The 26,289-nt window shown below is 42.8% G+C and overlaps 2 protein-coding genes across 2 annotated transcripts in view; one reads left to right on the top strand and one right to left on the bottom strand.

Moving 5' to 3' along the window:
• The first annotated feature begins 158 nt into the window (after nucleotides 1-158).
• LOC126405931 (probable ATP-dependent RNA helicase DDX17) lies at nucleotides 159-9,849 on the top strand. The gene is made up of 13 exons (XM_050069982.1): nucleotides 159-546; nucleotides 740-899; nucleotides 1,028-1,124; nucleotides 1,223-1,356; nucleotides 1,444-1,509; nucleotides 1,641-1,782; nucleotides 1,915-2,075; nucleotides 2,216-2,388; nucleotides 2,930-3,040; nucleotides 3,237-3,298; nucleotides 3,390-3,449; nucleotides 7,203-7,439; nucleotides 8,552-9,849. Exons 1-13 carry the CDS (start codon nucleotides 497-499, stop codon nucleotides 9,043-9,045), a joined length of 1,947 nt encoding a protein of 648 aa, XP_049925939.1. The 5' UTR covers nucleotides 159-496; the 3' UTR covers nucleotides 9,046-9,849.
• A 906-nt stretch (nucleotides 9,850-10,755) lies between these two features.
• The window catches only part of LOC126405930 (ADP-ribosylation factor-binding protein GGA1-like), a 19,939-nt gene continuing 4,405 nt past the window's right edge, over nucleotides 10,756-26,289 (bottom strand). The window contains exons 2-17 of the mRNA XM_050069980.1: nucleotides 25,358-25,442; nucleotides 24,361-24,436; nucleotides 21,756-21,854; nucleotides 21,540-21,663; nucleotides 21,301-21,401; nucleotides 21,095-21,175; nucleotides 20,515-20,652; nucleotides 20,314-20,395; nucleotides 18,100-18,213; nucleotides 17,804-17,956; nucleotides 17,631-17,704; nucleotides 17,301-17,488; nucleotides 14,341-14,567; nucleotides 14,088-14,257; nucleotides 13,829-13,939; nucleotides 10,756-12,059 (exon numbers count right to left, since the gene is read on the bottom strand). Of these exons, the coding sequence (XP_049925937.1) occupies nucleotides 11,949-12,059; nucleotides 13,829-13,939; nucleotides 14,088-14,257; nucleotides 14,341-14,567; nucleotides 17,301-17,488; nucleotides 17,631-17,704; nucleotides 17,804-17,956; nucleotides 18,100-18,213; nucleotides 20,314-20,395; nucleotides 20,515-20,652; nucleotides 21,095-21,175; nucleotides 21,301-21,401; nucleotides 21,540-21,663; nucleotides 21,756-21,854; nucleotides 24,361-24,436; nucleotides 25,358-25,442 (1,934 nt within the window). The 3' untranslated portion in view covers nucleotides 10,756-11,948. The remainder of the gene's footprint in view (nucleotides 12,060-13,828; nucleotides 13,940-14,087; nucleotides 14,258-14,340; nucleotides 14,568-17,300; nucleotides 17,489-17,630; nucleotides 17,705-17,803; nucleotides 17,957-18,099; nucleotides 18,214-20,313; nucleotides 20,396-20,514; nucleotides 20,653-21,094; nucleotides 21,176-21,300; nucleotides 21,402-21,539; nucleotides 21,664-21,755; nucleotides 21,855-24,360; nucleotides 24,437-25,357; nucleotides 25,443-26,289) is intronic.

Genomic DNA, 26,289 nt, shown 5'->3' with positions numbered 1-26,289 from the left:
TTTCTACTGAACAGATATTCAGTCTGTGCTAAAGCGGACAATAAATAAATAAATAAATAAATATTAAAGAAAAAGGACTGACAACATGAGGATGTCAATCATACATGAGGGGGCGGGGCCTCCAAGACAGCCAGCCAATCAGAGTAGCTTCTGCTCGCCACTCGTGCGCTCGCTGCGCTATGCTAACAACAACATAGCTTACTGCACCTTTTTCGTGTCAGTTGAGCTTAACTTAAGGTTAAACTTACACTCTAACGCATTATTTGGTGTGATATTTCACTTTTCAACAAGCCTTGGAGAAAGCGACAGTTTCCTCACCCAGTCAGCGTTTAAAAATAACGTTAACGTTAGCATTAGTTAGCTAACAATTCGGTGGTTTGTTTTAGAGCTAGGCCTGAGTCGGTACCGTTAGCGAACCTGTTCGTAAAAGGCTTTACTGACCGAAAGGCAACATTAAATAACTGCTTCACCTGTCAGATAAAAGAGTTTCTGCAAAATGAGAGGTTCATACGGAGACAGAGATCGAGACCGTGGCCGTGACAGAGGGTAAGTAACTAGGTAATCAACACAGTCGAGTAAGCTAACAGTTAGCATGTGAGCTAGCGCAAACAGGTAGATGTCATTACATAAGGCTTTCGTTCCATGGTTGCGGTTAACAGTGATACTGACAATATTGTACGCCTTTAATGTGTCGTAAAGTTGGCTAACGTTACACAACATGTGTCTGTCCATGTTGCAGAAGCCCTCGTTTCGGGTCCAGCAGAGGCGGCCCCCCACCGGGTAGAAAGTTTGGAAACCCCGGGGACCGTCTACGAAAGAAGAGATGGGATCTGGATGAGCTTCCCAAGTTTGAGAAGAACTTTTATAATGAACACCTGGAAGTGCAGCGAATGAGCCAGGTATTCCCACAATATCTCAGCCTGATCTTTGATGCACGTACATTATGTAAGACATGAGTAGAGTAACAGATTAACTCAGAGTGCTGTTCAGTTGGTTCTTCACACTTGTTGTTGTCTTGTGCTTTCAGTATGATGTTGAGGAGTATTGCAGGAAGAAAGAAATCACTGTTCGAGGTTCAGGCTGCCCAAAGCCTATCACCAACTTCCACCAGGCACAGTTTCCCCGTAAGCACATGCATACATGGATTCCTACACATGCACAGCAGCTACATCTGTTGCTATAGAAACAAGTAGAATAACTCCTGATCTGCCTCTTCATCTAGAATATGTAATGGACGTCCTGATGCAGCAGAATTTCAAGGAGCCCACAGCCATCCAGGCTCAAGGTTTCCCCCTGGCCCTGAGTGGGAGAGACCTTGTGGGCATTGCTCAGACTGGCTCTGGGAAGACCTTATCGGTTAGACACATGTCTTCCTGTGACTGTAATTGCAAAGATTAATACACAACACAACACAGCAGCATAACCCACCAATCTCTTTTACAGTACCTCCTACCTGCCATTGTGCACATCAATCATCAGCCCTACTTGGAGCGCGGAGATGGACCCATTGTACGTAAAGAGAAAAGAATCACACACATTTTAGAGTTCACATGAATGATTTTTAAAGCCGTGATAGCATTATAAAAATATCTAATACACTAAATAGTGGATTGTTAAAGTGTTATATGTGTGCTCTGCAGTGTTTGGTGCTGGCCCCCACAAGAGAACTGGCGCAGCAGGTCCAGCAGGTGGCATACGACTACGGAAAATCCTCCCGCATCAAAAGCACTTGTGTGTACGGAGGTGCTCCCAAGGGACCTCAAATCAGAGACTTGGAGAGAGGTTAGTGTATTTACTGTTAGGATTTGTGTCCCATTTGATTTTTCTTTTCATTTTAATTGTCTGAGTCGGCTGAAACAGTTTATTTTCCATTGAAATCCAAATTTAGTTAGTCTGTGAGTTTGCCTCTCCTAGGTGTTGAGATCTGCATCGCTACTCCGGGCCGTCTGATTGATTTCCTTGAGGCTGGAAAGACCAACCTGCGACGCTGCACATACTTGGTTCTGGATGAAGCTGACCGCATGCTGGACATGGGTTTTGAGCCACAGATTCGCAAGATTGTGGACCAGATCAGGGTACCCTTTTTATAGAATATTAGTGTTTGTGTTTTTACCAACAGAGACACAGCTCATGTATTGAAAGATGCAGCAGTCATTTTAGTATCTTTGTGTCATCGCTTGTTTTTGTGTATGTAATGTGTGCTCTTTGCCCTCAGCCCGACAGACAGACCCTGATGTGGAGCGCCACCTGGCCTAAAGAGGTTCGCCAGCTGGCCGAGGACTTTTTAAAAGACTACGTCCAAATCAATGTCGGAGCACTGGAACTCAGCGCCAACCACAACATCCTTCAGATAGTTGATGTCTGTATGGAGAGTGAAAAGGACCACAAGTAAGTGCTTTGGTTTATTCGGGGCCGTACACATGCTGCATTTTTGTGGCTCAAATTCATTGTTTCCGCCGCGGCGTGCACATGTTCCTGAGCGCCCATTTGTCAGGGCACGACAGCTGTGCTTCGAGATAAACCAAGTTAAACTTTTGAAACGTAGCATCGCACACAGCATGTCATGTGACGAGGAACAACCAATCACAACTGACAGATATCCTTCCCTTCTTCCGTAAATATCAGTCGCTACCCAGAGCTTTACATCTGTCCCACGGATGCTACACGGTGCTTGTTAAGGTTGCTTAGTGACACAAAAAAGGCAGAAGAGTAGCGCCCAGCACCCGAACCGCGTGTTTTCCAGGTGTCTAAAGGCATGGCATGTGTACGATCCCTTGCAGTTTGTTTGGGGTTTACTCTCTTTCCTGTTTAATGTATGTCTTTCCTGTCATTTTTAATTTTAATTTAATGATCGTGGTCTCTGTTTTTAAGTACAATATATACATGTACACCTTGTAAATGTTATGATAATGTTTTTTTCTTTCCTCAGATTGATCCAGCTGATGGAGGAAATCATGGCTGAGAAGGAGAACAAGACCATTATCTTTGTGGAGACCAAGAAACGATGTGACGATCTCACACGCAGAATGAGACGTGATGGGTGAGTGATGATGGGATTCTATACAGTTTGAACGTGGTCATCATGTGCTGCATCCGACCCAAAAGTTTGTGGGAACAGGAAGGAATGCAGTTCCTTTCAGGGATTAAGAACGGATCATTTAAAATAATATAACATCATAGTGATAATAACTGGTTAAATCTACATTTATGTGACAGCTTGCTTGTCTCTCTTCCAGGTGGCCAGCGATGTGCATTCATGGTGACAAGAGCCAACCAGAGAGAGACTGGGTGTTAACGGGTACAATGCACTGGCACTTGTACAAGTCTGTGTTCTCTCTTTAAAGATAATGTTCAGCTGCTCATCTTCTTTTCTTTGTCTGGTGTTGCAGAGTTCCGTAGCGGCAAAGCTCCCATCCTCATCGCTACTGACGTGGCCTCGCGTGGTCTGGGTATGTCCTGTGTGCTCAAGTGCAGTGCAAATGATTTCCTCAGTATAACCACACACTGATAGGGTACACATACAAGATATTTGACCTCTTAATATTTATAATAATAATGATGGTCATTATATAATGATCAGAAGCCTCACTGCATGTTTATTTAGAGTAGATTTATGATCAAAAGTCAACTACAAACACATACTTTTCTTCCAAAGAACATATGATGCTTCTCAGATAAACTGCGTATCTCAGAAGTTTATCATATTTGAAGGTTTCCTGTGAAGATTTAAGCCACTTTGTTCTATTGAATAACACAGAAAAACACTGAACATAGGAATGATGTTGAATAAAGTGTGAAGATGTAAGGGGTGAGGCTAGTGCAGCAGCCCCTTACAGGATGGCAATCAAACTTTAACCTAATTCTATGTTCATTTGTTTTCTTTTCATTTTGTTTTTCTTTGTTTTGTTTTGTTTTTTTGTTTCCAAGTCTCTCCTCCGGCAACTAGAAGCACACAGGCCCTCGGGAGCCTGCAGCCGGACCTAGGCATGACAAATCGAAAGCTGACTTGGGGAGAGAGACGGCCTGATTAATCAGTCCCAGACACAGCCATCTCCGCTGAAAACCTAGAACAGAGCCCACAAACAAAACTCTCCCCCCTTCCAGGACACTGGCTGCCTGGGCGACGAAGGGGGGGGTTGGCGAGCGAGCGCGGGGTGCTGCTGGGCTTCCAAATTTGATCCTAGGGTCGGGGGCGGCTGTCAGGTGAGAGGGCGAAGAGGGGGGTATGGAGGAGGGTGGGCTCCCTTCAGCCATGCCATCATCACAGTGACGCACCCCAACATTTGCTGATTAAATTAACTCAGAGACTTTTTAACAAAGTTTTAAATATCCTTGTATTCGCCCTGATGGGATATGGATTAAGAAAACTTTTTGCACAGCCCTTGAGGAGATTTCCAATCCCAGTAACAAACTTTGGACAGCAAAATTTCCATCTAAATTGGTCCCACAGATATCTATCAGATATAGTCTGATAGATGATATATAAGTTTTGTGAAGCTGAGATACAGTGGTGCGTCACAAGAAGACAGAGACAACTGCCAGGAAGTGAGGGCGGAAAGCAGCCAAAGCCGAGGCATGGACGGCTATGCTGGAGGCTCCCCTCTGAACTGCCCCCTGATGCCAGCCCCTGACACCCCCCACCACTGGCTGTGCCGGCCGGCCTCTCCCTCTGCGGACGTCATGTCTGGTCCTGGCTGGCAGGAGTCCTGGCCTGGAGGAGCCACCTCTCTATAATCGATTTCCCTCCCTTTCGCTCCTCTTCTTCCCTTTCTCTCTGTCCTTTCTGTCTCTCAGCCTCTCACACATCATCTTTCCTTTTCCTGCTGTCGTTCTCTGTCATCTCTCTTTTGCTAATTTCCTAAATGTTTCCATCTTTCTCTCTTTCATCTCTTCTCTCTACCTCTTTGTACCACCTTTACCCTTTCAACCCCCTCTCTCGGTCCTCTGTTATCTTCTTGTTGTTTTCTTTGAACCATTGCTGACCCCTGTCCTTTTTGTCCCCCTACCCCCTTTCCCCAAATCTACTGTGCGTCCTTCTTTCAACCCCCCTTTTGTCTCTAACACTTAAGACATTTTTTCTTTGTACACATCATACCAGACCACCAGTCCAGTGTGTAAATAACTCACGAGCTCTTCATGACTCACTAAATCCCTCCATGAGGACTAGCACAAACTGTCAGGACTCCCTGGCAGAGCCCACTCTCAGGTCCCTCTTAGAGAAAACCACACACGGCTTCTCCTTAGTGTCTGTTTCTTGTTACTGAACTTGAAAAGGTGGGCTCGTTGATATCACTGCCATTGGAAGTGAACCTGGAAGGCATTTGGAACAATCAGCACCAATCAAAGACCAACAAAGCCCTTAAGAAAACCTCCCACAGCTCTACATCACAATAAGAAGTTATTTGTCACTGCCAGAATAAGTCGTTTATACAAGGGCTTTAAGGAGAACTCTGGTATTTTTCAACCTGGGTACTTTTTTAGTGACTCAAAAGCAGTTTTAACTTTTCAAATCGGTCCAGTAGTGACAGAGAAGGTTGCATCCAGGAGGAGCAAAACAGGCCGCAATGTAAACACTTCAGGCGTGTTCGCCCCGTCAATTCACGTCCACTATAAGTGTTCGTTTTTGCCACAAACAGGCTCAGATTGTTGCTGTGAGTGTCTGACAGCGTTCGGAAAAGACCCCACAGAGAAGTGAAATGTTTTTCTGTACTTTGTGCTTATTTTGGTGTCTCGCTGAAGCAGAATTCTCATTTCGCAGGAAGAAAACGGTGAAAACGAAAGAATGGTGACATGGAACACAACAGCGTCGGCCTCGAATGGGACATAGAGCATATGCCTCAGCAGAGTCTCTGTTATATTGCGGTTAAACTTGTCCACTGCTCAGAGGGTAAAGAGTTCCTGGACCTCGTTGTTTTAGCAATTTGCACACGTTTTCGGTCGCTGTTCTTCTCCTTTGAGTGCTGCTAACTCCTTTTTAAATCTCCTTGTGGTGGGTCGCACACGTAGTAAGTCGTCAAATCGTCTCACTTGTCCCATCCTGCCGGCTGTCCTTTTTATGCGGATGTTGATTTGGCTTAAATGCATTTAATTGTCCTTCTTGAGGCGGAATAACAGCACGACATTCCCACCTTGAACAGGCTGTATAAAGAGGGCTTTTCACAAAAACATGAGAAAATAATGTCCGAGTTGAAAATACCTCCGTTCTCCTTTAAGGTCCTTAAACGTTACATGAAAGAGTCCAGTAAAGACTTCTCTACACATGTAGAAACAGCATAAACTCGGCAGTAATAACACCAGATCAAAGAGGCTGGATGACCTGATGAGGCACATGTAAGACCAATAGCATAGGACTGCACCCCAGCACAGTCCAGCTGGAGCTGTGGCCCAGACAGTTTCCAGCTTTGGGAGTGTTGTGGAGGAGTGGCGAGGCGGGAGAAGGGACTGCTTTTGTCCTGTGCGCTCTCCTCCTACCCCTGCAGACCTCCCAGGACTGGTGATGGGTAGGGGGACAGAGAGGTAACTTTGTAAGCCATCACTAAATCTCTGATTCAGGGTAAGTACTGTACCTCAACCCCCCTTCCCTGTTTTCTCCTCCGCCAGCCTTCATCATTATGCTTCCAAAACAAGGCTTGTTTTTCCTCTAATCAGCAGTGTTTTTGGAGCCTTTGTCAACCGTAATGAGAAACAGACCTCTAATTTGTTTGAAGATTTGAAAGATTTTATTCTTAAACCATTAATCAGTAACCTCCATTAGCCCACTGAATCTGTCTCTTACGCAAGGGTCACCAATTTCAGGGTCAGTTGCCTCTTAAAATTTGCTTTTCGCTTACTATTGACCAAATTCTTGAGCAAACCACTGCAACTTCTCTCATCACTTATGTCAGTTGATCTTATTTGCATGTACGCAAGTACTTTATTACTAAATAATTGAGCCCTGTTGTGTAATTGGCATGGTAAGTAAATACATTTTCTAATTCTGTATTGCACAAATAGTTGATCATGACCAGGTAAGTGAGGATGGTGGGTGCCCTGCAGGTATTGTCTGTCTAAATGTTCCCAGTTCCTAAAGCACTAAAATTGAAATTCATCAATGGAGTAAATTAATTGATTTATTAACCAGTGTTAGTTTTGTTCTGACTTTTGTTTTTGTCTTTTCCACCCCTGTAACTGATCCTATCACACCACTCCTTCTCTACTACAAGATGTGGAGGATGTCAAGTTTGTCATCAATTATGACTATCCCAACTCATCGGAGGACTACATCCATCGCATCGGCCGCACGGCCCGCAGCACCAACAAAGGCACAGCTTACACCTTCTTCACTCCGGGGAACCTCCGCCAGGCCCGTGAGCTGATCCGGGTGCTGGAGGAGGCCCGACAGGCCATCAATCCCAAACTGCTGCAGCTGATTGACACTGGACGTGGAGGAGGGGGAGGAGGTGAGACACACTTCCTGCTGGTTTACTGAATAATGTAGCTGCTGAGCAAACCTGAAACTCTATTAGTAGCTGCACCTTGTCAAAATAAATTAAACCTTATATGACTGGACAATGTGGGGATTTAATTTGAAAGGACAGACACAGGAAGTGTCCACGCTCAGCAGTCAGACAGGAGTCAGGTTAATTTCCAGGGCTGGTACCTGCGGTTATTCCACAGGCTAGTTAATAACACGTCGGGCAGGAAATCCAAAGTGTGGGATCATTTTGAGAAGGTGAAGGACGAACCCAAGGTGATATGTAAACTCATCTTCATTGGTTGACTACAAACATGACGTATCATCTGAAACATGGAAGTAGCTACATGCCCATTAGCCCACAGCGTCATTAACAGGCGGCTCGCTCAGTGTGTGACGTGCACTTGTAGATAAAATATAGGCCTATATTAATGAAGGTTCATTAGTACGGTTTTGTATTTCTCTGTAATGTAGCACAGTGTTAACAATGTTACTGATACTATTCTTTCTCACACCTTCAACTCAAACCATCAAAATAAATCATTTAATCATTACATTAATATCGTAAACATGCAGGAGACTAGTCGACTAATGGCCCTAAATGAAGAGTATTTGTCGACTAGGAAAATTCTTAATTGGGGTGATGTGTTTTTGAGCCCGACCAAAATCACACAATAATACAAACTAACAAACTAATGAAGGCAGCAGTCGACCAAATTCTTTCTTGTTAAATGAGCTAAAATCTAAATGTAATGTATCTGGTGTACATTTGAACCAATATTGATTCTAATGGTGGCTAAAATATGTTTTGCTGCTGCCCTGCCCACAGCAGTATATTGCTTTGCCTCTGTGGTGACAGTCCTGCATGCTTCCCCAAATGGGGGGCATGCTGACAGCTATCTACTGTAGGTATAAACTGAATATGGAAAAGCACCTCACACAACCCTTCAAAAGATCCGGACTATCTCTTGAATCTAATATAAAATACAGCTGATGATGTTTGAGAAACATTAGTGCCTCATCCCTTAAACCAATATTTGCCAGTCTGACGGCCTCTGTTTGTCTTCCCTCTCTTATCTCATCCTTTTCTGCCTCCAGGTGGCCGTCCCCGTTTCCGTGGCAGCTCCAATTCTAACAACCCCAACCTCATGTACCAGGACGAGTGTGACAGGCGGATGCGCTCTGTGGGTGGGGGCGGCAGCTCCAAGGACAGCCGCGGCAGCAGCAGCTATGGCCGCGACAGCCGAGATAGCCGCAGAGGAAGCAGCCGGGACGGGGACCGCTCCTCCTCCTCGTCCTCCTCCTCTTACAGAGATCGCAGCAGCAGGGACGGAGGACGCAGCTACGGCTCCAGCTCCAACTCATACGACCAGTACCAGAATAACAATAGCAGCAGCAGCCAGTACAGCAGCTCCAGGGGCAGCTCTGGGTCAGGGGGTGGAGGAGTGGGGCAGGCCCCGACTTCTTCATCGGGTCCCCAGCCCTTAATGGCTCAGCAGTTCAACCCACCCCAGCCCATGATGGGCCTGATGGGGCACTCGCCGTTCCAGTTTGCTCCTCCACCGCCACCGCCTTCAGCAGGCAGAAAGTGATGTGAGCGGTGCGTCAGTCACACACAACACAAACACTACACCCACTCCCACAGACCGTCTCAAAATCAGTGACGTGTGAGTCTTGATTTTTATTTTGGGTTTAGCCCTCGGCACTTGACCACTGTAACATTTCAGTTATGAGCTTTGTTTTGTTCAGAAATTCTTCATCTCTTAAACATCAGATGATTTAGACTGGTTCAGTTAGTTTATTAAGTGGTTGTCGCCTTTTGACTTTTTCTTCAAAGTCAGATTAATCATTAATTATTTAGTTTGACAGAAGCTCGTTTGATGTCCTTGAAAAAAGATCTTTTGTACAAACATGCTGTTTTTGTATCGTGAGCTGCTACATAGGATTTGTAGAGTAACTTTTTTTCTCCCCTTTAGGTTTATCACAGGTAGATGCTGAAGTAAGTTCTCGTATATCGGCTTGTTTCTGTTTGAGGTTTATTATCTTTGTGTTTAAAGTCTGTGAACCACAACATCAGTTAGACTTGATCTGCAGCAAAACTAGGGTTAAAAACATTTTTCCATGATGAGATTTTCCTTCATTTTTTGATATTATTTAGGCAGTGTAAGGATAACTGTGCAGAGGCTTTGTGTGGCCATAGCAGCAGTTAAAGTCACATGCATATAAATAAGCTTTTCTTTCACATGTCCAAGTTTGTGTGGATTGAAATTTCCTGCGACCCGCCGCAGATTACTTTACTCAGTTATTTACCAGTGTGGGCAAGACTGTGCAGCAGTGACAGTTGAAGTTTTCCTAGAAAATAGTTCTTTTACAGTTTAATAAAGTTCTTCAGTGTATCACTGTGTAGTCTGTGAATTATTGATGCTAAAACCCTGCAGGCTGGCAGCAGCTTTAGGTATTGTGTGGTGGAGTTTTAGGCTGAATCCAAATGTCCGGACTTAATCGCACTTGCAAAGTGCTGTCCAAATCTATAAGGTGAAATTTATACTTCTGCACTGAATTGACACCGTACCCTACGCCCTAGCCTGACCTGCACCTCCCCAGAAATGAAACTACATGTCGCAGTGACGCAGACCTCCTGTCTATTTCTGTAAGCTGAAACCATTTCCCTCAGTGGAAACAAAGCTTTTATTTACTTTAATTTCACAGATAAGAAACAATAAATTGTGAAGACAATAAAGCCTCCACAAAAATAGCATTTTAAGTCTTGTGTGTGATTTATCCTGGTTTCATATGAGCAGAGGAAATCTCCGCTTGTCGCTAGGCTAATTTATACAATGTAAAATGCCATAGGCTTGTGCTATTAACGTTAGCATGTTGCATTTTTGGGGAAAATGTGTCCAACAAAAGAAGCCGGTTTGTGTACTTGTGTTTGAAATTGTCTCTATTAAGCCATGTTTTGTTTGTTTTGAATCAACTAAACTTTACAGCACTTAGCAGAAACCTCTGCCGCCAACTAGTGTTTTGGAGGTGTAACTGCAGATTGACACAGACACCACTGCACAAGCATAAATGCTCACGACGACCTAGGGTCTGCGGCACAAGTATAAATCTCGCTTAATTCATCCAGTCCACAAGGGGCCTCCAGCGGACTTTCTGCAGACTTCCAGAGAGTCTGCTTGGGGTGCAGACTTCACTGATTTAATAATCCACAGTACGTACACAAAGTCTGCGAGGGTGGACATTTGGATTCAGCCATAATGTGTTGAGAGGAGAAACACAAATAAACAGGCCTTAATCTCACCAAGAAAAAAAACTTTATTACCCAGTTGGAATATTTTACCAGTGTTATGCTCTTGCACATTGCACAACTCAAATGTACATAACAGGACTGCCGTCATTGGTATTTACAAAGCAGTCGTATTGGAGATTAGTGCAGCGGAATGTGATTGAGAGCCTGTGGGGAGGAGGAGGTGTTCAGCGTGACTGACATGCATCGCAGACTGCAGAAACAAGTTGAACATGTTTGAGACAAACACTGTGCTCAGAGCACTCGGGGGTCATCTCAGTTTGCATGATACTCAGTTTTTCCCCAATAAACGCTGAAATATTAACTTAAATCACAAGCTAAAGAAAAGATTAGTCAAAATTCAACTCATATTCTACTGAAAATGCTTTGAATATATTAAGAATTTAAGGTTATAATGTAGCTGATCTGTATCTCAGACAAACTGCAGACTTAGTGTGTAACAGATGAGAAAAACAAATCCATTCAAACACGCTCAAAGATAAATGTTAGAACTGCAAAATAGGCACATATGGCAGATGATACACAACTCTGATGTTACAGTATTTTTTACACAAGATGGAGAAAAGACAGGAAAACAGTACAATCAAAAAAATCATTCTGTGCAAATCAAAAAGTGGACTCTGTCGTTCCAAAAGAAATCATGAGCAATATTCACCCGTCACAAAATACACACCACACAACGTTGATTAAGTATAGGTTTGTTTTGCAAACTAAGATGAGCTGAGTCTGTGTGATGCCTACGTCCTTTCTCTCGTGGTGTGCAGGATTTTGCAAACATTGTGTCCCATGTTGGAAGTGCATGCAGAGGTGAGGGTAAACGCAACTGATAATTGATCCTAACTGACACCAGGCGCACCAAATGAGCAAGTACACACACATTTGGTGTTTAACTGTCTGTTAAAAACAATGTGACAAGTCTGCAACAGCTCTGAGGGAAGCAGTCGCAGGTTTGTGTCGAAGCAGCCACACACAGCAGACTAGACCTAGACGCACATTTAGAGCAAAGCATACACACGTGACACTGACCGAGCATGAGCGTAATCCGAGGAAAGTAATCGATACCAATCAAAGAAAGTACAATGTGTTTACCAAGGAAAAACGGGCGTATGCAGAGTGTTGAGTTTGACAGTTGGTGAAGGAAGTCTGAAAGCAGAGAGTCCGTCAGGTTGTGGTTGTGTTTAAATGCTATAGGTTCCCCCACGTCTCTGGAGGAGGAAACTGTTCTAGACTGCCGCTCTCGCTGTGCTCCTGCTCGCCCATGGTGAAGGTTAATCTGTACTGCAGCTGCACTTTCTCCTGAAGCACACACACACACACACACACACGGGATGAGAGAGGTGGATTGAATTATCATTAAACATCCAGAGAGCCTCTGTGCTAATCTCAATGTTGAGTCAGAAGAACTACGCAGAGATACAACAAGGATAACTGACGAGTCATCACACCCATTACAGCCCATGTGCCTTTCACAGTTCACTTCACAAGTAGCATTAACAATTTAAGTGTCATTTTGTCCGTCCCCCAGTCATTTCAACATTAAAGTCGAATGTTATTTGAGTTCTTTTACTTGTTTTTGTCACTTTAATAGAATGCAACTTAGTGTGAAATGTAGTTGTAGCTTCTAATACTGTCACAGCTGGTGAAGAAGACGTAAAGTGACAAAGATTGCAGGGTAGCATGTTTCTCAAGGAGTTATTTTCATTCAGAGATTTTCTATTTTTTGCTGTGGATGTCAGCTGAGTGTCACGTTAGGCCCCATCACACAGAAAACCTTAAAGCAGCTGGAGGCAGAATTAAGCTTTTTCCTCGCTGTTCTTGCGTTGCGCCTCGTGTTTCTGCCAGAGCGCTCTGAATTCCTCGAATTAAAAAACCCTCAAACTTAGAACAGAAAAGCACCCTACATCATCTCTTTTTTCCCCATTGTTCAATCAGACAATTTGAGAGGCGGGCCTTCTGTGGTGGTCACGACAACAAGTTTAGAGTAGTTAACGATGGAGGAGAAACTGGTGTCCCTGAGTCTTCCTAAAATATGCCTGGAAACAGCCATCATGGAGGAGAAGCTCCTGAACCAACTGGTGGTTCTCCCTCTTTTTTAGGGTCTCATGTACCCACACAGATCTCTGTTTATCTGCTGACAGCCTCTCACCCTCGACCAGAGCTACAGACAGTACCCTCTGCCTCAACATGTCAGGAACTAGATACTAATTACTGGGGGAAAATGGACAGACTGATCATATACTGAACTGGTGCTAATATACTGATCTAACAGTGAGAGAGAAGTTTCAACTGACACTTAACAAAACCAGAGAAAGACTTATCTTTTCCATTATCATGGACTGTCCTGTCCATTTAAATCGAGTGGAGGGTGATTTTCATACAGTTGCTCACATTGTTGAGGTAGGAAAGGTACTTAGATCCGTCTGTGCAGCCATGGGGTGTGTAAATGTGAAAATGAAGTGTGGTCAGGCCAACACAATTGACCGACAAAAACCCGATCTAACGTCACAATGGCGCAGTATTTCCCTGCATTATTAGATTGTAAGATGCGCCCACATAGGCAGGTTCACACTGAGTTTTGGGTGGGTGAAATAATCCATCATTAATGAGGAAAATATTAACTCCAATGTGTAAAATGTGAACACAGAGAGCAGAGCTACTGTCCTCTGCGGAGATGCTGTGTGCATTTACACACGAGCAGCAGTGTAACATTACTGATTATTGTAGAAGCTAAATGTTTAGTTCTGTTTCCTCTGTCAAGTTTGTAACTACAGTATTTAGTTTTGGAGCTTTAATGTCCCACAATATCTGCTGCAGTGACATTACTGCTCTTCCTGCATTACTCTCTGTATTAAACCACTCGCTTCTCCAATTTGCCAAATCCACCATATAAATAGCAGGTGTACCTGGCTTTCAAAGGGAATAGCAGATGACACAGACTGAAGGGACTAAATACAACCCCTTTGCCCCTTGTGCTTTACTTTGTGCCCATATTATGTGCCGTTTAACTAGCCAAGTGGTTGGACACGCCTTAAATGCACTTACTGGTGTCTGGATAAAAGTCTTACCTTGTTTGGGTTTGCCAGCAGCAGGATCTGTGTGACAGCAGCAGGAGGAAGGATGGGGTTGAATGCTGGGAGCTCTGTTCCTGATGGCGGCTGCAGCTTCACTGCCATAGACTACAATTGATAGAAAACAAACATTCTGTCTTTACTAAGACAATAAAAACTGCTGCAGTGGTTTAGTGACGATGTATTTACAAGGTGAGCGATCTAGCTGACTGAATCTAACGGGAGACGAAGGCCTTGAACTTTTATTACTGCTGACCTTTGGAGCCGTGGTCTGGAAGTCTATGTCTTTGACGGGGACAGGGGCGGACGACAGCATGGAGATGATCACCACCAGCACATCAGGACGAGACGGAGGCGAGTCGCGAGCAAAGTGAAAGAGAACCCGCAGACTGTGTCCATCAAACACAGTCACAGGTAACAGACTACCTGGAAAGAGACAGAGGAGAAGAGTGTGTAATAAATCTGCACTTCCAGGTGCACAGAAGCGTAAAGCCATTAAGTTCACTTACTGGGCTTAATGGATTCTAGCGGTACAAAAACATCAGTCAGGGTGACTTCTGCAGGCGGAGTCTCAGTGTGAGTCGGGGACATATCCAGCAACGTCGCTGCGAGGCTGGGCTGAGAGTTGAGAGGTGCAGGCTGTTCAGCAGCAAAGGTTGGGATGGGGTTTGGGGTGATGCTGGCCCCAGACTTGCTCTGGAGGTCTCTCAGAGTTGGTTTGCACTGCTGCTTGTCCCTGAAAAGAGATAATTAAAGAATGCATCTGTTGAGTGGTTAAATTTAAGGATACACCAGTTTTAAAAATCCCAATGTACTAACTCCAGGGAGAACTTCTGAGGAACATTTTTGAGCCAGCCACAATAAAAAAGTGAAGAGTAAGAGGTTGTAAAGTAGGGCGGGGTCTGGGGTGACAACTGTAACTGTAACTCACCAATTATACATTTTAGTAAGGCCTAAAGTTGTACATAATTAAGGGGCCTTAAAGATGACGTGTTTTTTGTGGCATCAAATTCAACACGCAGCAAGAACATATGATATACACATACACACATATGATACATATGATCACATCTGGCTCCAAAAAAACAAGATGGCGACGGCCGAAAGGCTTCGAAAAGGGAGTCTTCACACTAATGGGTGGCATCATGGTAGCTACGTCCATTATTTTTACAGTCTATGCTGCAGAGTCAACACATGTCAGCATGATTTACTCTTCTGTCCTCTTTTGTGTCTTCTGTCTGGGGTCACCTCTTTGAATGTGCATGTGGCACCTATTCATGTCAATTTGATTCAATATTTAACCCATATCTGACACATAACCATGTTCAGAACTCTCTCTGGATGACAACAGTTAAGGAAAGCAGCATAAAAGAGGAGTCAACTGGAACAACTCCTGGGCTGTAGTGAGTTAGCCAGCCTAGGACAGCTGGGTCTTTCATATTACTAAACAATCAACACGTTTAAATTGATACCGGCATCATAACGTTATGATCACAGAAGGCATAGCACCTGGGACACTACAGCCTCAGGCTCTGTCCTCTGACTCAGCCCGCCGCGCTGTTTCTTCAGCCAAAATGCGCTGCAGAGATCATATCACTGCATGTAGAGGAGGAGAGAACAAGCTGAAAAAACACCAGTATAAACTGTCTCTTGCCCAGTGGGAACATGAGGAAGTTAACCCTTATAAATCCGATGGAAACTGATTTGATTTTGTAGCAGAGAGGAGCAAAACAAGGAAAAAGGACAGAACAGCCCTTTGCACTCCTGACAGGAGAGGAAGGTGGAGACAGAGAGCAGTGAGAGGAGATAAATTAGGTACACCTGTGAGCTGGGGGAAATCAATCAACAAGCCGCATGAAGGAGAACAAAGAGGACTGAGAGTGGTTCAAGGAGAAAAAATCAAAGTTTACTTCAGTTTTGGGCATTCTCTGCTCAAAAACCTTAAAGGGAGAAACAAGGTTAAAAGTAAAGTGAGCAGTAGTTAAAACAAGGATCGTCTGGACAGCGTAAATGTTCAAGATAACTCCTGGAAGAAGTGTGCTGATCCCTGGAGCAGGTGGGATGAAAGCACTCTTCACTGAATTCTGCAACCTGTTTGGATGCACTGGTGGACTTCTTTGCAGTGGCCTTCAAGTAAGTTCTCTTACACTGCCCTCGCCTAACTTATCCTTCAACACAGTAGTCCTCCTCAGCCATACCTCACACACTCACACACTCCCCACACGCTGAACTGAACTGCAGTAGGGCTGGGTGATAGAACGACTATGTACGATATATCAATATACTTTAAGGCAAGATATAAATTTAGACAACACTGTTAATATCGATATAGGGTCAACTTGCGTTACATGAAGCATATCAGTATGCATCTCTCCTCTCTCACACTCTCCTCATAGCTCCGCCCCACTCACTCATTCACAAGTTCTCCAGCAACACTGTTTTGAGCTTTAGCCTGACGTGCACCTCCCCAGAAATCTAACGACACGTCTATTTTTGTAAGCTGAAACCATTTCCCTCAGTGGAACCGAAGCTTTTATTTACTTTAATTTCACAGATAAGAAACAATAAATTGTGAAGACAATAAAGCCTCCACAAAAATAGCATTTTAAGTCTTGTGTGTGATTTATCCTGGCTTCATATGAGCAGAGGAAATCTCTGCTTGTCGCTAGGCTAATTTATACAATGTAAAATGCCGTGTTTAGTATGAGACAGTTGATTTGTCAGTGAATCTTGTGAGTTGTAATGGAGCTAAATTATGTAACGTTACCTTTGTTAAATGTTGCTGTTGTGGAAGAAAATGGAGGAAAAGTCTACTAGCTGCTAGGCTAATTTATATAATGTAAAATGCCATAGGCTTGTGCTAATGACGTTAGCATGTTGTATTTGTTGGGAAAATGTGTCCAGATAAAGACAAGTGTTTGTCTGTGAATGCTGTGAGTTATAGTGAAGCTGATTTGTGTACTTGTGTTTGAAATTGTCTCTATTAAGCCATGTTTAATGTGTGTTTAATGTGTGTTTAATGTGTGTTTTGAATCAACTAAACTTTACAGAACTTCACAGAAACCCTGGCGCCAACGAGTATTTTGTAACTGTTATGCAGCTGCATGTTTTCAAACAGGGGAATAAAATCTGTCTTTGCATTTTCTCTTGATCACAGCGGCAAATGTATGCATTGCATTGTTTAATTAGGGATAAATCAACACTACAATTTAAAGGCATACACAGTATTTGAAATTGGTGGGGACGATTTTAGGAAATTAGAAAAGTGACAGTGGTTGTTTTCTAGGAGTGTCTGATGTTTGAAAACTAGACCGAAATCCTACCAACAGTGGCTGCTACTGCACTAATCTACTTACTACAGATCTATACCAAGTAGACAACCGTACCTGGCTTAAGCTTACAAAATATTTGAGCTTACGTAAGGCTGATTCCCACAGTGATGTGACATTGTTAATAGTGTTATAAATACCATTTGACTTGCAGGCCCTCTGGAGGCAGGGACTGCTGCATCAGCGTCTTCCCCAGCAGGTCCAGCTCGTCCAGGGCAGAGTTTCCAGGGGTGGAGCCAGACGAGAGGGGCTGAGAGCTGGAGGCTGGGTCTGGACTCAGGAGGAGGCTGGGTGCTGCTGGGACGTCTGCGTCTATGCTGTCAGAGGACTGGAAGTAGAAAGTGAGTGAGAAAATTAACGGCACAGATGTCTGGTTGATTATAGTGGAGCTGTTTTAAGAGTGACGAATTTTTAAGAAGAAGCAATTTTAGACAAATGACGTCAGTAACAGTAATAATCCCTCCGCTCACCTGGAAGGAGTCCCAGGCTGTGGAGTCTTCAGGCTGTGACGGAGGGTTTGAAGTGTGTGTTCCTTCACTTAAACCTGCCGGTACACAAAGCAGTGGCACTATTTAGGACTGTGTTTCAACTAGAGAGCTCCTGATATCCTGCAAACATCTTTTATGTAGTGACACGCTGTTACCGAGTGACATGAGCTCGTCGTCAAGGAGACTGATCCCCATCTCTTGCGAGGGGGCGTTGAGGCTGTCTGTTGGAGTGGGGAACTCTGGGAATGACGGAGGCGACTGTGGTGATGTGTCGAGTCCTGTCAGATCTAGCAGCGCCGTCCCTCCTCCTGTTCATATCAAACAGACGAAAACAAAAAACAGGAACATCTGACTCTATAAACGTTTCTGCATTAAACATTTTTATAAACCAACTCTAAAACAAATCTACTGAGCACTCTGTTTGTATGTCTGTGCTCAGAGCTTCACCCACCTGTTTGTTTCTGTGTGTTTAATGTGTTGTTGCCATTTACGATCTCCCCCTTCACCTGCTGTTTGTACTGGTTGATGACCTGAGTCAGGCTGTCGTTGGCCTGCAGGATCTCAGCTGTGGAAAGACGTGAGAAATATTACGACAACATTCATAAGTGACGCCTCTCCTGCTGGGCAGCAGTGTGGACTAGAGCTTAAAAAGACTGTTTATAAACTGGTGGATCAGAGCACGTATCTATTTATCTATCTATCTAGACACTTAATGTGTTTTGTAAGAGCAGTGTGTTGTGTGGTAATAATACGTTCACACTGACTGGCATCAGCTTTCAACGATCAGCTCCTATTATTCTATATTTGTATTGCGGGCGTGTCTCTGGTGCTCTTATCAGGCACAACTTTGGGAGAACAAGGAAGCCTGACTTCAGTGTCCTGTTGGAGGCCTCTCAGATAGAAAACACCAAGGGCCATGCAGAAACTGTGCATGCACAAAAAAACATGTGTACGCCTTTTCCCCACACATAAACCGGTTTTTATAAAGGAAGAATGTCCGGTAAGGACAATTTGCACCTGTCGCATTCTTCAGACCAGGCAGACAGATAATTTTACCTGAGATAGCTGTGGGTGATTTGATAGGGATGAGATTAAATACAAGTTGACAGATGGATAACATTGTTTTTAGGTTGCCTGCCAAGTTCACTAATTGTGTTATTTTTACAGGCTACACAGCGCACTGTACAATGTAAATCAAAGCTACATTTATGAAGTTAATATTAAATTATTCATGAGTAATGACTGCCATCACATCATAACATTTATCTTCCTGTAAGTGATCGTTTAATTTTATCACGTGAAGCACTTTGTGAAGTCATTTTCAACATGAGCGCGATGAATGACTCATTGATCATCCTTGCGACGTTTAACAGTAATGATGACTGAGATTTTCCTGCGATGATGGTTTGCTGAAGTGATGAATGAGTTGCTCAGATGCTACAAATTGCCACAGCCGTGCGTATGACAGCTGCTCTGACACTGTTGCGATGCAGTTGGTAAAATTGCACCTTTTTTTTTTTTTTTTAACCATATTCCTTATTGACAGGATTATTAAGTGATGAAGGGGAACAAGTATTGTAATGCAAATGTATGTTTAATGGCATTTCTACTCAGGCTGCCCCCTAATAGCTGACCAAATGTTAGTCGAGTTGAAAGGTTATTAGTCAGCAAGATTTCATTGGTTGCTTCGTTGCAGAAATTAACAAAACAAACACGTGAAAACTTGAAACTCTATTAGGAGCTGCGCCTTGTCAAAATATATCAAAACCTTAATTTGAAAGGACAGACACAGGAAGTGTCCACGCTCAGCAGTCAGACAGGAGTCAGGTTAATTTCCAGGGCTGGTACCTGCGGTTATTCCACAGGCTAGTTAATAACATGTCGGGCAGGAAATCCAAAGTGTGGGATCATTTTGAGAAGGTGAAGGACGAACCCAAGGTGATATGTAAACTCATCTTCATTGGTCGACTACAAACATGACGTATCATCTGAAACATGGAAGTAGCTACATGCCCATTAGCCCACAGCGTCATTAACAGGCGGCTCGCTCAGTGTGTGACGTGCACTTGGAGATAAAATATAGTCCTATATTAATGAAGGTTCATTAGTACGGTTTTGTATTTCTCTGTAATGTAGCACAGTGTTAACAATGTTACTGATACTATTCTTTCTCACACCTTCAACTCAAACCACCAAAATATATCATTTAATAACTAAATTAATATCATAAACATGCAGGCGACTAGTCGACTAATGGCCCTAAATGAAGACTATTGTTCGACTAGGAAAATTCTTAGTCAGGGGCAGCCATAGTTTCTACATTTATTTATGGTGAACTGTGGGTGTGGAAATAAGACTCATGCACATGCACATGCACTCAGCTCCACAATGATCAAGATTTATAGAACAGAATCAAGTGTGCACATGGCTTCATAAATCTTTAGAAAACAATGCATACACATATTTCTGTGTACACATTTGTAGTCACAAATCTTCTGGCTCCTAGACTGTTGAATGATGCAACACATTAACCTTGTGAGATTGTCTTTTGCTCTGCCTGATGAGGACTAATAGAGCTAAAAACATTTCTGCAGCAAATAAACAAGGAGAGATCATTCCTTTTATCGTGATATTTAATGGCAGATGAATGAACAATACTACTCACCCAGAGCTTCGTCATTGTCCTCCGTATCACTTGCCAGTCTGAACAGTGTAGGTCTCATTTTCTCACAGCGCTGGTACAGGTCCTGACAGCACAAAACACACATTATACTAAATATCTGATATCAAGTTTCCTTTCCACTACAGTTACCATTGTGTATACACTGAACACTTTCCCTGTGATTAAAAGCATCTCTCAGCTCACCTGAATGAGCTCAGCATTGCTCTGATTGTTGGTGCTGCTGTCGTAGTCCTGCAGGAGCTGAGTCAGCAGACTGACGCTCTCCTTCACCTCCTGAATGGCGTTCACCCGCTTCGACACCTTCTCTGCTCGCTTCTGATCCTGCAACATGAATGGTGTGACCATAAACATGTGCACATGTAAGTTAATGGTGTTACATGAAGCAAGCTGCAGGGACAAACAATGGAAATACAAAAATATAGCATGAATGGGGAAGTACAGCAAGGTCAGGCAGAGGCCATTATAAAAGTCTGGGGAGAGCAAAGAGCAGTTCCTATAACCCCTGAAATCAGGACAAATTTACTCTGCACTCCTGCTGAATCACTCTGCCAGTGACACACAAAACCCCCGAGGGCAACCAACCCATTTCCTCATTCAGTTAATGTTCCTTTCAGGAGTGCAGCACTCTGGTATTTTACTCCTTTCCTTACAAATCTCACACAAGACCATATATCTGCAGCGCTAAAAAGTGGAGGTGCAGTTAATGTATAACAGGAAAGTGTGTTTTATAAAAGGAGCAGGAAGGAGAAGGAAACAGGTTTACCTCTTGGACCATTTCCTTGATGAGTTTGTTGGCAGCTTTCAGGTCCTCAGGGTGCGAGCTATTCAACAGGCGAGACAACATCTGACAAAGCAGAGTTCACATGGCGAGGCATGAGTGAACAGGTTTCACAAATCCCAAACGGGGGACGAGAATAATGATGATCAAAAGACAGCATGCACAGTGACTCAGGTCATATTTGTCCTTACTTTTGACTTCTCCTCATCCTCAAAAATGGCATTCTTGGGTCTGGGTGGAGGAAGGTTCAGTAGTTTGTCAGGTGGCAGCTCTGGGTCTTGTTTAATAATACCTGATTTAAAAATGCAGAATATCAACAAGATGGCATTTGTTAATATGTAAAGAATTTTATCCAATTTAATCTTAAAAACAGACTTAAGATACAACCCTAAGAAGTTATAATATTACAATTAATCAAATGGCCTCTTGCCTTGTTTCTTCAGCATCTGATAGGCATCTGAGATCTTGGCTTCATCAGGTAACCCCAACGTCCAGCTATATATCAACTCCAAAACCTTCTTTTTTACTGGCTCTGGTGAGCGTGAGCCCAGGTACTGAGTGGGGGAATGAGGACAACAAACAAGTGATTCACATACAACAGAAAAAAATCAGTCTGTAAAACACAGATGCACTCTGACAGTCTTACCTTTGGAGAAACTACTTTGATGAGTTCATTGAGAAAACGGAACTTGCCCACTTCGCTGTGAAACCTTTTTCCACAGCTTTTCATACACGTCTCCAGGACCTAGAGAATAAATACAAGTAAAAATGAAACAGAAACTGAACACCATGTTCTAAAAAGTATGCTTCTTCTAACTATTTATTACATATTTAGACAAACAGTCGAGGTAAATTTAGGTCAGTTTCTGTTGCGTTACTATATATTCTTGAGAACATAAGTGGGAACACAGATTCATTTAAAAATCTAACATCCTCTACTGCAGTGGTTCCCAACTGGTCTAGCCACAGTGTCCAGATTTCTTCTTAGTCATTAGTTCCAAGTCCAAACACTTTAATCTATTCAGCGTCACACTTGCATTTGGCCATGTCGTCGAGCTAGTTTGCTGTCTCTGTTGAGTAGCTGTCCGAAAGTCACGAAGTCTACAGCAGGAAATGCTGAAAAAAAGCTCTGTGCTGGGAATTCACTGCACTCCAAAGTAAAATGTGTTTTTTACAAACTTCACACATTCTTGAGTCACTTGCGGCTCATTCAAAATGGACCCGGGGCCCACTTTTGGACCACGACCCACCACTTGGGAACCAATGCTCTACTACATTTGTCTGATTAAGGGTTTGATGCGTATGGATTTCTGGGAGCCCCTAGAAAATGTGTAGATGAAATCTGCCAAAAGTTATCTTTAGTCTCTATCTAAAAAGCGAGGTAGAAAATCACAAGAGTCTGAGGGTGCTTTCACACCTGTCCTGTTTGGTTGGGCAGGTGTGAACACAGCAATCACACTCAGGTGCGCACCAAAACAACCAGAGTTTGTCGGACAGTTCTATAGAGTAAATCCAAACATTTACAAGTTTCAAAAGTTAATGTCGTCTCGAAAAGTAAAGGTTTTGTCAAATTTGTTGAAACTTTTAAAGAAAATCCTGAGTAGTTTCTCTTGATTTGTTTTTCTTCTCTTCAAAGACTTGTATGTATGTATGTACACTAATTCTGTTATTTATTTTGTTGTACATTGGTTGCCGCCTGCTTTGATTTGTTATTGCTATTTTTGTTTGTCCCTTATACCCCGGGGAGGGGTCAAAAGGAAATGAATAAATGAATAAATGAAGACCAAGACCTTCTTGACGAGGTGGTCTCGGTCCGGTTACAAACGACAAACGTGCTGTTCGTTTGCGGTGAAAACGTGTTCCGACCTGGATCTGAACCAACTGCAGTCACATGACACATTGTTTGGGTTAAACATGAGCATGTTGCATAGAACTTACTGAGGATATATGGGACTCCACATTAGATAGGATACACTCATCTTCAATTTGCTTAAGACATAAGGTAATACAGTTCAAGATTGTACATAGGTTACATTGGTCTAAAGCAAGATTGGCAAAGATAACACCAAATACTGACCCTAACTGTGACCGCTGTGGAACAGCAACAGCTACTTTATCACATATGTTCTGGTTCTGCCCAAAATTAACAGAGTTTTGGCAAACTACATTCAAATTCTTTTCTGACCTGCTAGGAATACCCATAGAACCTCTTGCCATAATAGCAATATTTGGTGTAGCACCGCAGGATTTCTGCCCCACTCGACATGGCAAAAACATGATGACCTTTGCTATGCTACTGGCTAGAAGACTCATATTGCTTAAATGGAAAGGCAAATCTCCTCCAACCTTCAATCAATGGATCAGGGATCTTCTGCACCATCTGACTTTAGAAAAAATCCACTATGCCACAAGAGGCTGTGCCCTCAACTTCTATGCTATATGGCAACCAGTGCTAAATCATGTTGAAAAGATAGATGCCTCAGACATTTTAAATGTATAGATATAACCCCTTCTTCTCTTTCCTTTCCTTTTATTTTTATTTGTGTATGTTTTTGTTTGTTTTGTTAACTTAATTTGCGGATTTTTGTGTGTATGTGTTGTTGAAATGTATATCAAACTGTATCTTTTATAACAAAAAAAAACTAATAAAAAGATTTTGAAAAAAAAAAAAAAAAAAACCATGAGCATGTTACAGTCCTGGAGGATTATTAATGTGCACCTCCTCCTGTACTGCCTTAATATGCACATTCAGCACATCCAATGCATCAAAACATTGTTTTCTAGTTGGAGCCGCGCCTCGTTTTCAAACTGTATGGTTTGACTAAAATGAACAATGACAGCAATATAGTCCACGATGAGCAGCGCTAAAATCAACCTGCGTAGTTGTCCCTCCATTGTGACATTAGAAAGTGTCACATTTATCTTGCAAGTGTACTCTTCTTCAACGTTTGCTTTACTTCCTGGATTTTTCCCACATGGAAATTCTGACCAATCAAGAGCAGCTTTCTCACACAAGGCATTTGATCTGGTCCTCTTGTAAATGCTGCCGTGAGAACACGAACCAACTCTAGGCAATTATACAACTTTGGAACAAAATTATTCCCTGATTTGGACCAAAGGAGACGACTCTAGGTCTGAAAGCAACCTAAGAATAGAAAAACTGAGACACGAAAGAATGCTTTAAAACCCAGTGTAACAGTTACTACTGAGGAGGGTAATTATGACGGATCTTGGCTCAGATCTAAACTCACCAGCAGGGCCTGCATGGCCTCCCACTCCTGTGGAGACTGGATCTTATGAGCCAGGAGTCTGGTAGCCAGCTGAGGTCTGCAACACAAGTCATAAACAATACTCAATGTCCAGAGCTGTGCCCACAGCAAGTGAGCAAGTGCAAGTGTTGTAAAGTGTGCTGCAATTAGTGCTGAGCAAGATCTCCATTCCTATTGTTTCCCTTATTACTGTAATTATATTGTGGGATTTTTAAAAGTGTTTTCAGTGTTTAAATGTCAACGTTAACACTGATATCAACCACATAATAACTTTTAAAACAATTGAGAGTGACTGCTGAAAATCCCAACATGATGAACACCAAACAGGCAACTTGTAATGTAATTTTCCTCACCTACAAAGAAACTGTGGCTTTGGTGTGTGTGTGTTTTTTATAATTATTATCTTTACAGGTAGCATGGTGGTGCAGTGGTTAGCATTGTATAACCACAGCAAGAGAGTTCCTGTTTCGAACCCCTCTGTGTGGAGTTTGCATGTTCTCCCTGTGTCAGCGTGGGTTTTCTCAAGGTACTCCAGCTTCCTCCCACAGTCCAAAGACATGCAGGTAACTGGTGACTCTAAATTGTCTGTAGGTGTGAGTGTGAATGGTTGTCTGTCTCTATGTGTCAGCCCTGTGATAGTCTGGCGACATGTCCAGGGTGAACCCTGCCTCCCTTACAGGATAAGCAGTTACAAAGAATGAATGAATGGTCTTTACATGCCTAGTGTGCAGAGTTAAGTAAGACCTGTAGTAGCCCTAAAGGTCTACTGTTTTAACATGCAGGTTGCAAATTAAATACGTGTTAATTTGCATCAAAGTTCAGCTAAGTTAACAAAGATGAAAGATTTGAATGATTTTAATTTCAACTGAGAAAACTTAGAAAACATGTCCAATATCACAGCTGGGGTCTCCAGGATTTATACCCTTGGATCTGCATTAACCAGACCATAATTGAGGTATGAAGCATGGCCTCCTCTTACCCCTCCAAATCATTGTTGAGCTGGTCACAGAAGGCATGGATGCTGCTCCAGTCTGTGTCTCTGTTGAGTGGGTTTGTGGCTCTGTCTGAAATGTCAGTAAACGAGATGTCAGACAACAGTGGTGAAAGATGTTAGTCCAGCCTGACTGCGTTACATCACTATTGTTGTTCTGAGATTAGATTACAGCTGACTGAGGTTTTCATCACAGTAACTGTTGTGATATTAAATAACACACTGTCCTAGTGGTAAAGATTGAATTACCATGAAAGCATTTATCTTTCTGGACTGAACTTTTTCACCTGTGTGAAATTAATAGTGTTCAGTTTCTACACCCAGCTGCCACTTTATTAGGCACACCTATCTTGTGCAGCCTTTTCTGAATCATTGAGGGTAACAAAATATTTGAAACACTTCACTACAGTGCAATAGAATCACAGCAAAAACATAACAAATAAGTAGACGCACAGCACACGAGGGCTGCTTCTTAATTTAATCTATGAAACTATAACACATTTATATATACTGCCAGATATTAATACATACTTTCAACATACAGTGGTGGAAAAAAGTTTTCGGACACCCCATGCATTTGTGAAATATTGCATTAAGAATCACTCTTAGGTCTTCAAGTGCAATTTCTTTTAGTACAGTCACAGCCAAAATACTAAATAAACCCTAAAAAAGCCATTAAAAACTTAAAATTGATTGGTTCCATAAAAATACATAAGAAATTTTGAGTATTGGGTCATTTTGGTACCAGTGATGAAGGTCGTTCTTTTTATTAAGACACAATTTTTGTTGCCAAGCTTCGTGTCTACATAAAGCCAGCACATTTGAAAGTTCTTCAGACACAAAAATGGCTAAAACAAGGAACCTAACGCAGGAAATACGCCTGAAGATAAAGATTCTCAGCCAGGAAGGATACAGCTGCC

Source organism: Epinephelus moara, chromosome 18, assembly GCF_006386435.1.
Source record: "Epinephelus moara isolate mb chromosome 18, YSFRI_EMoa_1.0, whole genome shotgun sequence".
In the NCBI taxonomy this organism is placed as follows: domain Eukaryota; kingdom Metazoa; phylum Chordata; class Actinopteri; order Perciformes; family Serranidae; genus Epinephelus; species Epinephelus moara.
This window is presented reverse-complemented; position numbering and strand designations above follow the sequence as displayed.

Excerpts from the sequence above, each read along its gene's own strand:
- LOC126405931 (XM_050069982.1), top strand. The coding sequence starts at position 497 with ATGAGAGGTTCATACGGAGACAGAGATCGAGACCGTGGCCGTGACAGA. Across the intron at positions 547-739 it reads GACCGTGGCCGTGACAGAGG|AAGCCCTCGTTTCGGGTCCA; the intron begins GTAAGTAACTAG and ends TCCATGTTGCAG. Across the intron at positions 900-1,027 it reads AAGTGCAGCGAATGAGCCAG|TATGATGTTGAGGAGTATTG; the intron begins GTATTCCCACAA and ends TTGTGCTTTCAG.